Source organism: Mauremys mutica, chromosome 4 (assembly GCF_020497125.1).
Source record: "Mauremys mutica isolate MM-2020 ecotype Southern chromosome 4, ASM2049712v1, whole genome shotgun sequence".
NCBI lineage: Eukaryota > Metazoa > Chordata > Testudines > Geoemydidae > Mauremys > Mauremys mutica.
This window is the reverse complement of record NC_059075.1, coordinates 33,481,257-33,493,280: the sequence shown is the minus strand read 5'-3', so window position 1 is coordinate 33,493,280 and position 12,024 is coordinate 33,481,257. Positions and strand designations below refer to the sequence as shown.

The following is a 12,024-nucleotide window of genomic DNA, read 5'->3' as shown; positions in this document are numbered from 1 at the left end:
AGCCCCCCCACACACCTCCCTCAGAATCCTTTCGTATTATCAGATCAAGACTTGTCAAACATTTAAAAAATCACAGGTCTCACAGAAGAGTAGTTTGGTTGTTGATGTATGTGTCACATTGGCAAAGGTTATGTTTAAAATAATACCTTTTTGACATTTTAATATTATATTGTTTAGGTTTTGTGCTGTTTTATGCATATATTTTAACTGTTAGTTCACCACCTAGAGCCTCTATGATCAGCTTTAAAAATAAAATTATGATGCCAAGATAAATACTTTTTTGGACTGGTGCAAACATAATAGTTTGCTATACAAACTGTTCTCCAAATTCTTGAGGCTGGGGTTCCTCACGATCTGATTTGAAAATTCCAGCTGCTTATCCAACACATATTAACTGCAACCAAAATAGTGTCTCTCTCACCTCTGAACTTGCTGAGTCTGATCCAAATGCTTAGGCTCTGGCTGTGTTTTTTCTCTGTATTTATCTAGACAGCTTCAAAATAGCCAAAGTCTTCTGAGCAGCCTACAAGATGGTGACAGATTTGCAACACAGAAACTAAGAGCTGTTTAAGAAGCTGGGGAGGAGTCCAGGAGAATCCTCCCCGATTAATGTTTTAAAATGCCTATTTGGTGTGATCTGATGTATTCCAATGCCAACAAAGTTAAATTGCTTTCAGAAAAATCTAATATTTAGGGATAAAAAAAGCCAAATCTGGCAGGGATAGTTTAGAAGTATCTGAAGATTGATATTCATTCTCTTGAATGTAACAGAGGCAAGCAAAACTCACTTGGGAGCACAGAGGAGGTACTGACACCCTTGGAAAAAATCTTGAGCACCCCTGCCTGAGAACGAACTCCTGAGCTATGATTTGAATAGGAACCTTTTATAACCCACACATTCAGTATTGCAAGAAGAACTGATATTTAGTTCTATGCAACGTGATTAAATGTTGTTACTCCTGTTCATTTTAGAATTTTATGATAAGGTGGCCCATAATACTAACATGAGCATATTTCAGGCTACTACACAGATACAACAGACAAAGGCTTTTTAGAAAACCTCAAGACAACCAGATTCATTCATGGTGTAGATTTCAACAGACATGCACATCCTTTTCTTCATCATTTTTTAAATAAATAGTATTTAAACATTAACTTTATTTTGCTGACTTCTTTAATATAATTATTTATTGATTTTAGCATTTATATAGCTTTCTGGCAGTTAGATTCTGCTGGTACACCAAATCTATGCATACAATTTCTAGTGCTGTGTTGTGGCTAGAGCAAGTTCTTGAGTTCTGTTCCACAGACTCAGACACTGAACAGTTTTGTGGTCTTGGGTGAATCACTTAATCTATCAGTTTCCCCATGACTATATTTATTGGTCTGTACCTCATACAGGATGCTATAAAGTTTAATTAATGTCTCTAAAGTAGTTTGTAATCTTTGGATAAAAATAGCTATATAAATATTTTTATTTCTAAATTGGCAGTTTTTCTAAAAGAAACAAGAATTGCTCTCTTAGGGTATGTCTTCACTACCAGCTGGCTCGGCAGACAGCGATCAATCCAGCAGGGATCGATTTATCGTGTCTAGTCTAGACGCGATAAATCGATCCCAGAGCACTCTCCCATTGACTCCTGTACTCCAGCCCAGCGAGAGGCGCAGGCAGAGTCGATGGGGGAGCGGCAGCAGTTGATTCACCACGGTGAAGACACCACGGTAAGTCGATCTAAGTACGTCGACTTCAGCTACGTTATTCACGTAGCTGAAGTTGCGTAACTTAGATCGATCCCCCCCCTGCAGTGTAGACCAGGCCTTACACTAGTATTTCTTAAGAATATTACTGACCTCCATCTTCCTCAGAATCTAGATCAGATTCTTCACTATCACATTGCCTGCTCTCTCGATGTCCCTCCATTTCATAGGTCCACAGCATTAAAGAGGTGTCTGCCCCACCGACAGTGACCAACAAACTGTCCTCATGAGTCCAACGAACATTTGTTACATGCGTACTATGGGCCACATACCTCTTAAATTTTCCAAACTTTCCCTAAATATGAAAAGAGAGACAAAAGTTTAATCAACTCTTCTAAATAAAATTAAAATGAGCTGCTAATAAAAGGCATGTTTGTCCACTTCTATAACCTTAACCTTTTAAAAGCATATGCTTTAAAATAGTTTTGCGTTTATTCTGTATTATATAATTTGATGAATTCCTTAATCGTCCAGCAACTTGGTGAAATATAAACCAGATCTGCATTCAGCTGGTTAAGAAAATGAGGAGCAAAATCACTGCAATTTACAATAAGAACATAGGGATGACAATATTGACTCAGAACAATGGTCCATCTAACCCAGTATCTTGTCTTCTGACAGTGGCCAGTGCTAGATGCTTCAGATGGAATGAAACAGAACAAGGCAATTATCAAATGATCCATTCCTTGCTGTTCAGTGCCAGCTTTGGTCAGCCAGCAGTTTAGGGATATCTGGAGCATGAGGTTGAGTACCTGACCATCTTGGCTAACTGCTGTTGATGGACCCATTCTCCAGGAACTTATCTAATTCTTTCTTGAACCCAGTTATACTTTTGGCCTTCACAATATCCCCTAGCAAACGAGTTGACTGTGCATTGTGTGAAGAAGTACTTCTTTACGTGTGTTTTAAACCTGATGCTTATTAATTTCATTGGGTGAGCCGTGGTTCTTGAACTTATCTAATTCTTTCTTGAACCCAGTTATACTTTTGGCCTTCACAATATCCCCTAGCAAACGAGTTGACTGTGCATTGTGTGAAGAAGTACTTCTTTACGTTTGTTTTAAACCTGATGCTTATTAATTTCATTGGGAGAGCTGTGGTTCTTGTGTTATTTGAAGAAGTAAATAACACTTTCCTATTCACTTTCTCCACACTATTCATGATTTTATACACCTTTATCATATCTCCCCTTAGTCATATCTTTTCTAAGTTGAACAGTCCCAGTCTTTTTAAAAGCAGCAAAGAGTCCTGTGGCACCTTATAGACTAACAGACGTATTGGAGCATCAGCTTTCGTGGGTGAATACCCACTTCGTCGAATGCATGACGAAGTGGGTATTCACCCACAAAAGCTCATGCTCCACTATGTCTGCTAGTCTATAAGGTTCCACAGGACTCTTTGCTGCTTTTACAGATCCAGACTAACACGACTACCACTCTGAGTCTTTTTAAAATCACTCATATGGAAGCTGTGCCATATGCCTAATCATTTTTGTTGCCCTTCTCTGTACCTTTTCCAATTCTAATATATCTTTTTCAAAAATTTATTGCAGTGTTTCCCAAACTTGGGGCACTGCTTGTGTAGGGAAATCTCCTGGCGGGCCTGGCCGGTTTGTTTACCTGCCTCGTCCACAGGTTCAGCCGATCGCTGCTCCCACTGGCTGCAGTTCGCTTCTCCAGACCAATAGGGGCTGCTGGAAGTGGCAGCCAGTACATCCCTTGGCTCGCTCCGCTTCCAGCAGCTCCCATTGGCCTGGAGCAGCAAACCGCAGCCAGCGGGAGCCACGATCAGCCAGACCCACGGATGGGGCAGATAAACAAACCGGCCCGGTCTGCCAAGGGCTTTCCCTACACAAGCAGCGTCCCAAGTTTGGGAAACACTGATTTATTGCATTAGTGTTCAAGAATCTTTCACCAAATATTGATTTTAGTAAGGAAAGAAGAAAACCAAATGTTGGAATTAAATATAAAAAACCTGGTTACTAACCTTCCGCAACTGTTGTTCTTTGAGATATGTTGTCCACGTCTATTCCAGTGTACGTGTGTGCTCGCCCCAAGCACAACTGCCAGAAAATTTTTTGTATCCACACAGAGCTCTAGTAATGGCCACCAGGAAGGCTACCTTCCAGGATAGGCAGAGCAGAAAGCACGTTGCCAACGGTTCAAATGGGAGTCCTGTCAGCTGCGCCAACACCAGGTTGAGGTCCTAGGGGAGAAGCTATTGTACCAGGGAGTATAATCTCTCCAGGCCTTTGAGGAAACAATCACAGATGAAGTTCAAGAAAACAGAACACCCATTCACCCACGGGTGAAAAGCCAAGATTGCCACTAGTTGGACCCTGATAGATGACACAGATAGGCCTTGTTGTTTCAAGTAGAGCAAGCAGTCCAAAATAAAAGACAGTGTTGACTGTGTAGGAGAAATACCCTTCAGTACAGACCAAATCAGGAATCTTTTCCAATTTGCCAGATAAGTGGCTCTAAAGGAGGGCTTTCTGCTCCCTAAAAAAACCTCATGAACTGTCCTGAGCATGCTAGCTCTGTGGAGTTCAGCCTTGGAGCTTCCAGATCATGAGATGAAGGGACTTGAGGTTTGGATGAGGTAGATGGCCATGGTTCTGGGAGATCAGGTCCGGAAATGAACGCAGATGGAATGGTGCTTCCACTGACAGGTCCAGGAGGGTGGTGAACCAGTGCTGATGTTATCAGGATAACGCACGTCCTGTCCCTTCTGATCTATAGCAAGACCTTGTGTATGAGAGGGATGGGAGGAAATGCGTAGAAGAGATAGTCCCTCCAAGGGTATGTCTACACTACCAGATTAGTTTGATTTAACTTAATTCGAATTTGTGGAATCAACCTTACAAAGTCGAATTTGTGTGTCCACACTAAGGACACTAATTCGACTTTGTGAGTCCACACTAACGGGGCAAGCTTCGACATTGGAAGCGGTGCACTGTGGGAAGTTATCCCACAGTTCCCGCAGTCCCCACTGCCCATTTGAATTCTGGGATTTCCCCACAATGCATGCTGGGGGGAAAAATGTGTCGAGGGTGGTCTTGGGTAACTGTCATCATTCAACGTGCTTTCGGACGTCTCAAGGGGAGATGGAGGAGCTTACTGACTCGCTCGGATCTCAGCGAAACCAATATCCCCATTGTTATTGCAGCTTGCTGTGTGCTCCACAATCTCTGTGAGAGCAAGGGGGAGACCTTTATGGCGGGATGGGAGGTTGAGGCAAATCACCTGGCTGCTGATTACGCTCAGCCAGACAGCCATGCAATTAGAAGAGCCCAGCGGGAAGTGCTGTGCATCCGGGAGGCTTTGAAAGCTAGGTTCCTCAGGGAGCAGGGTAACCTGTGACTGTTCAGTTTCTTTACAGAGAAGCTGAACCTGCCCCTGCTTCAGTTACTGTTGACTTTCTTCTGCGGTTACATACCCCGTTCACCACGTTTCCCCCCTTCCAACACACGTTTAAAAATAAAGTTAATGGAACATTGTTAATTAACAATGTTTTCTTTATTAATGAATTCGCGTTAAAGGGTTGAAACAGGGACGCAGACTGTGGTGGGTAGGGTGTGCAGTGATGTTAACACCGCTTCTACACTCGAGGAATGATAGGCTCCTGCTCCTAGAGCTGTCTGCAGTGCCGGACTGGTTGTTTCAACGGAGCCTGCCATCCCTCCTTTTCGGGACTCTGTGTGCGGGGGCTACGTGAACTTGTGGCGGGGGAGGACGGTTACAGATTCCCCTGCTGCGTGGCTCTGTGGTTCGAGACAAGGACCGCTGCATAAGTTCTGTAACCGCCCTCCCATGCCACAAAGTCACGTACCCCCCACCCACACAGAACATGGAAAACACCTCCCAGACCGACCAGGGTGCCTACTGACTGCACTGTGTGTGTGACCTGCTGCTGATCCTGCCCCCGTGTCTGTACCCTGGTAAAGGTGACTGTCCTATGCAATTAACAACCCCCTTCCCACCCCCTTCACAGACAGTCTTCTGTAGAAAAACTTGACGGAAATAGTAATTAACAGCAAACTACTTTTAATAATCAACTACACAGTTAGGGGATGAAACTGGGATTGGGGCTTCGGTGAGCCAGGAAGGGAAGGACTTCTCAATATTTAGGGAATGAGAGCCTTCTTGTATTTGTGCACTCTGCAGGGGTGCAGTGACAGTTTTCACGTCCCCTGTCGCCCCTCCTTCTTGTTACTTTGGGTGAGGGGGGGTTTGGGACTTTGTGGCGGGGGAGGGCGGTTGCAGATACAGTGCAGGGGGGATCTGTCCTCCTGCCTGCGGTCCTGCAGAACATCCACAAGGCGCCGGAGTGTGTCAAATTTTCCCTGGGCATTTCCTGTGTGGCTGGTCAGAACATCCAAGCTCGGACTGCTGAACAGAGCGTCAGAGTGGTGCACTGTGGGATAGCTCCCGGAGCTACTAAGGTCGATTTCCGTCCACACATAGCCTAATTCGACATAGCCATGTCGAATTTAGCGCTACTCCCCTCGTCGGGGAGGAGTACAGAATTCGAACTAAAGAGCTCTCTAGGTCGAACTAATTAGCTTCCTGGTGTGGACGGGTGCACGGTTAAGTCGAATTAACGCTGCTAAATTCGACATAAACTCCTAGTGTAGACCAGGTCCAAGGGAGGAGAAAAGAGTCTGCAAGTGACCCCGGGCTGTGGCCAAGGAAGGAGCAGAACTGAAGACACTTCCTGTTGTGCATCATCATGAACAGTTGATATGGGGAGTCCCTCACTTCTGGAAGATGTGTTTCACAATGTCTGGATGGATGGACTACTTGTGGTGACTGCAGAAGGACTGAGATGATCTGCTGCTCATTCTGTGTCCCCAGCAGATAGGAGGCCTCAAGGTGGATCAAGTGGACTATGCAGAATTCCCACAAGTGAGCTTCCTGGCACAAGTGAGAGGAGCAACCTCCCACCCTGCCTGTTTTATATAAACATTGCTGTCATGTTGTCTGTGAAGATCGACATGCCCTTGCCCTCCAAGTGGTTTTTGAATGCCTGGCAGACTAGGCAAACTGCACTGTGCTCCCTGACATTGATGTGTAATACGAACTCCTCTGGAGACCAGAAGACCTGAGTTCTGAGGGGTGAGCTCCACAGCCCATTGTCAAAGTGTCTGTGATGAGAGATACTGACAGATGGGGTCTCAAGAACGGGACTCCAGCATACACTGGCAGCGGGTCCAGCCACTCAAGAAAGGAAGCAATCACTGATGGGGGAAGTGTGACTACAGTGTCCAAGTGGTGTTGGCCCGGTGCATGTACCGATGTCAACCAAGTCTGAAGAGGTCTGAGCTGTAGTTTCACTTGCTGCAACACATAGGTGCATGATATCATGTGGCCCAGGAGCTTTAGGTACTTTGTCCTGGTGATGACTTTCCATGAGTGCCCCTAGCTCTTGGAACTGGGCTTCTGGGAAGAAGGCTATGACTTGGACCACGTCGAGGATTGCACCAATAAATTCTATCCTTTAAACCAGGGAAAGGGTAGACTTCTGGGTATTTATTAACAGGCCCAAGTCCTGGAAAGTTGACTGTATTAACTTTACGTTTGTCTCCACCTGGGCCTCAGTCCAACCTTTGATCAGTCAGTTGTCAAGGTAAGGGTAGACCTGAACCCCTTGTTTCCCCAGGAAGGCCGTGATGACTGTCATGAACTCCGTGAACACCCAAAGGACCACTGACAGGCCAAATGGGAACGCTGCAAACTGGTAGTGCACATGATTAATTTGAGGAACCTTCTGTGTCCCTGAAAGACTGCAATATGAAAATAAGAATCCTTCAAATTGAGGGGATTCAGGGAGGGGATGATAGAGGGGGTCCAGGATCCAGCGTGGGGGTGATAGAGGCCAAGGAGACCACGCGGAACTTCAGTCTCTTCATGAACTTCTTGAGCTTCCACAGGTCAAGAATTGGTCTGAGACTGCTGTTGGCCTTCAGGATTAGGAAATAACTGGAATAGGACCCTGGCTCCTTAGCTCCTGTGGAATCTCCTTCACAGCTCCCAACCTTAGGAGCAACTACACTTCTTGGATAAAAAGGAGCTTGTGAGGTCCTGCTCACCTAAACGAGCTCAACCTCTTTCTCCAGGGTGCAGGGCAAACGGTTCTGGATCTTTATGTAGCCTGGAAGGCATTTGTTGTAAAACTAGCAGTTTTTTCTCGGGATAGTTGAACTTCGACTTTCTGCTACTTCCAACACATAAAAGAGCTATCGACGCATTGTACTGTCAGTGTCAATGAGATTGGAATGTACATGCAAGAACTGGAACCAGAATCTTCTGACAGATTTCAAGATTTCCAGTGATTTGGCCCAATGCTTTCTTTTCTAATTAAATCTGAAAAGTTCAATGAAAGTGACTTGGATTTGTCTGTATTTCAGTGGATGGGTGCTGAAGATTTCGAAATGCAGCTCATTCAGTTAAAAAGCTCAGAATTGTGGGCATCAAAGTTTGGAGATCTGCAGAGTGCAATTGAAGCTACCGAGAGAGATCATGGGGCTTCTATTCTGACCTGCTGGACATCCCTGGCAGTGAAATTTTTTGTTTGAAGAAAATTGTGTTTGCAATACTTTCAGTATTTGGATCCACATACCTGTGTGAACAGGTATTTTCACATATGAAATCTGTGCTCTCGGAGCCAGATAACAACTGATTGCTCAGAAGCCTGTGTGCAGTTTAAAGTATCCAAATACATGCCAAACATTGGAAAACTCAGCAAGGAAAAGCAAGAGCAAGGATCACATTAAACTGATAAGATCTGCATTTTAATTTAATTTTAAATCATCATAGGGATCATAGAATATCAGGGTTGGAAGGGACCTCAGAAGGTCATCTAGTTCAAGCCCTTACTCAAAGCAGGACCAATCCCCAGACAGATTTTTGCCCCAGATCCCTAAATGGCCCCCTCAAGGATTGAACTCATAACCCTGGGTTTGGCAGGCCAATGCTCAAAGCACTGAGCTATCCCTCCCCCCCAATGAAGCTTCTTAAACATTTTAAAAACCTTATTTACTTTACATACAACAGTAGTTTAGTTATATAATATAGACTTATAGCAAGAGACCTTCTAAAAACGTTAAAATGTATTACTGGCACGTGAAACCTTAAATTACAATGAATAAATGAAGACTTGTCACTCCTCTTCTGAAAGGTTGCCGACTCCTGCTCTAGAGATCTCAGAGTGGCCTGGCACGGGTTGCACTCTACTAGAATCTCTCTGTGACCTGGGGGTCGGGGATTGACTTCTGTCCATCTTTTTCAGCACCAGCGATGAAGAGCAGTGCTGAGAGTCTTTGGCCGGCGCAGTCTTCTTCGGTCCTGGAGATGACAGATGGTGACGAGGCTCTCGAGAGGCAGAAGCAATGTCCCTTCTCAGTGCTGGGGATGGAGACCGGCGTTAAGTCCTAATAGTCACTGGGGCACTTCTGAAAGAAGCTGAAGTACTTGGTGCTGAGTCCGAGGGACTCAGCTCCGAGGGAGGACAGAGAGCTGCCTCCATAAGAACAAACAAGTCTCTTGTCCCATCTTTTTTGGTGTGGGGCATGAAGTTCTTGCAGATCTTGCAGTGCTCCTGCACATGAGCTTCTCCCAGGCACTTAATGCAGCTGGAATGGGGGTCGCTCACCGGCATAGGCTTGTGGCACGAACCTCAAGGCTTAAACCCCAGAAACTGAGGCATATCCCGGTGCCAGGCAGTGACTAACCCTGCAACTTGGGGTTCATTAACCTAACAACTGTTCTAACAACTAAAACTTAATTATAATAATAGTAACTATACACAACAAGTTAGAAACAAAGTCCACTGAGTATTTGTGAACACAAGGACGAAGTACTTCCAGCGACCGTCACGGGCAGTAAGAAGGAACTGAGGGCGCTGCAAGGCCCTTTCTATCGGCACCATGAGCACGTGACTCCAGGGAGTACAACAGCTGACTCGATGGATACCACTGAGGGAAAAACTTTCTGGCAGCAGAGCTCGTGGCGAGCACACACCTACATTGGAATGAACATGAGCAAGCACTTAAAGGAGAATGGTGCATAACAATATTAAACACAGAGGTTTAGTACTGGGTAGCAGTTGTCAAACCTCATGTTAAAATACTATAAGCACGTGCACTGCTGACATCACTTGTATGGTATAATATTAACAATTGAAGAACTATGTGATGGCATAAATATATTTCACAGTTTAAAGCACAACAACTTACAATGTCATAATTATTTCCTCAACTGATCATGGTGACAAAAAATTTAAGAGCAATATTATGCTTTATATGGAGTGATAATTTTGGTAAGTGTTGGCATAAGCAATTTCATTAACCAGTCTTCTAATACCACAGTTAGAAACTTACTTACTTTGGCAGGGAATCGGAAAAGTTTCACAAACCCAAAATCATCTCCTGTGGCCAAGACTTTACTATCACTGCTGAGGCATGAAGCAGTTACATCTGTGACTTCCCCAATTATTGGCCAGATTCCTTCACAGCAAGAGCCCAGAACACTTGTCCATGATGCCCAGCCAATCTTTTCAACCTACAAAACAAAACTTTTTATCAATCTGATCTCAAACAAAACAAAAGCTTTTTATTTCAAAATATATTATTTTATATACTGTGATAGATTCAGACCCGAAGAATATAAGAGAGTGGTGGAAGGCAGGTACATCAGCCTTCTGAATGAGCAGGTCCCTGTTCCCTGGATAACCAAACAAAGGCTACTCCAGACCAATTAAGACACCTGTACTCTACAGAGATTCCCTGGAGAAGGGAAGCAGGACTCGGTCTAGGAAGAAGACTGAACTGCGCCTACTGACCTCTACAGAGCAACGGAGACTAGGGTGACCAGATGTCCCGATTTTATAGGGAGAGTCCTGATTTTCTTTTATAGGCTCCTATTACCCCCCCACTCCCTGTCCTGATTTTTTACATTTACTGTCTGGTCACCCTAACAGAGACTGTGGGGTATTCCCCCTTCCCAACTCCCACATTGGCTGGTGATGAAAGTAACTCAATAGGCTGTGACTCTTGCCAGTACCCTGAGAAAGGGAGGTCACATTGGGGCCTTATTGAGTTTGAGGCCACTGAATCCACCCAGAAGCGTGGGACCCACCAATACAGGCTCAGAACTTTGTCACAATACATACTGTTTTCCAAATAGTAGATACATGTCTAATTTATATGAGGAGGAAGAGAAGACATCCCTTATGTTAGTGTGCATTCTAGGATGATATTATTTAGATGAAAAATTCACAAAAATATTCTGTATAATTAAAGGACAACACAGAACAGCACATAACTAAAAAATGTTTTCTCCTAGATGCAGTTTATACTGTAGTTCTTCAGGTTTGCAACTGAGTGACTTCCCTACCTCCAAACTGGGAATTGTCTGTCTTTTCCCACGAGGAGCTTCAAAGAACAGCTGCTCTTTAGCACCAGTGTTGACTTGTAAAAGTTTCCCTGTAAAATATATAAATTATATACTGGTATGTTAACACCAATTAGGAAATTCAACTTCACTGAACAAATGTGCATTTGGAAATTTTCTGTTAATTTCCCACAAATTATTTATTTCTATTTAATTCATTTTTAAATTAAACATGTGTTTAGTATTCAGTATTACTTAAGGAGAGGGATAGCTCAGTGGTTTGAGCATTGACTTATAAAAGCTTCCCTGTAAAATATATAAAATCAGGGTTGTGAGTTCAATCCTTGAGGGGGCCACTTAGGGATCTGGGGCAAAATCAGTACTTGGTCCTGCTACTGAAGGCAAGGGGCTGGACTCGATGACCCTTCAGGGTCCCTCCCAGTTCTAGGAGATAGGTATATCTCCATTATTTAAAAAGAAAAAGTTATTCTTCCATGTGAGAGACAAAGCAAGGATTTGTTTTCTTGGAAAAGAGATGCAACAATACATTGCTCAGAAGGTAGAAATCAAACAATACATTACATGTAAGACATATAAGAATCTAGATAGAACTTTTATCTTACTTCATCAAATTGCCTTCTTTATAGGTGTCTAAATTAGGTATTTTTACGCATATAACATCGGCATCCTTAACTGAGGGAATGAATCTGCCATTGGCATCATAAATTCACATTCTAGGTATACCAGATAAAATAAAGCATAATCTGCATGTTTAGGTTAACAGAGAGTATTACCCTTTGACTTCCAATGAAATTTATGCTCCTACATGCTTAAATCACTTTTGAAAATAGGATTTAGGCTCTCTTGAAAATTT

At 43.7% G+C, this 12,024-nt stretch overlaps 1 protein-coding gene across 3 annotated transcripts in view; it reads right to left on the bottom strand.

Moving 5' to 3' along the window:
* The window catches only part of EML5 (EMAP like 5), a 337,324-nt gene that overhangs the window by 72,803 nt on the left and 252,497 nt on the right, over positions 1-12,024 (bottom strand). For all 3 annotated transcript variants that reach the window (XM_045015105.1, XM_045015106.1, XM_045015108.1), the window contains 3 exons: positions 11,154-11,242; positions 10,143-10,319; positions 1,852-2,053 (listed from right to left, as the gene is read on the bottom strand). In XM_045015105.1, the coding sequence (XP_044871040.1) occupies positions 1,852-2,053; positions 10,143-10,319; positions 11,154-11,242 (468 nt within the window). The remainder of the gene's footprint in view (positions 1-1,851; positions 2,054-10,142; positions 10,320-11,153; positions 11,243-12,024) is intronic.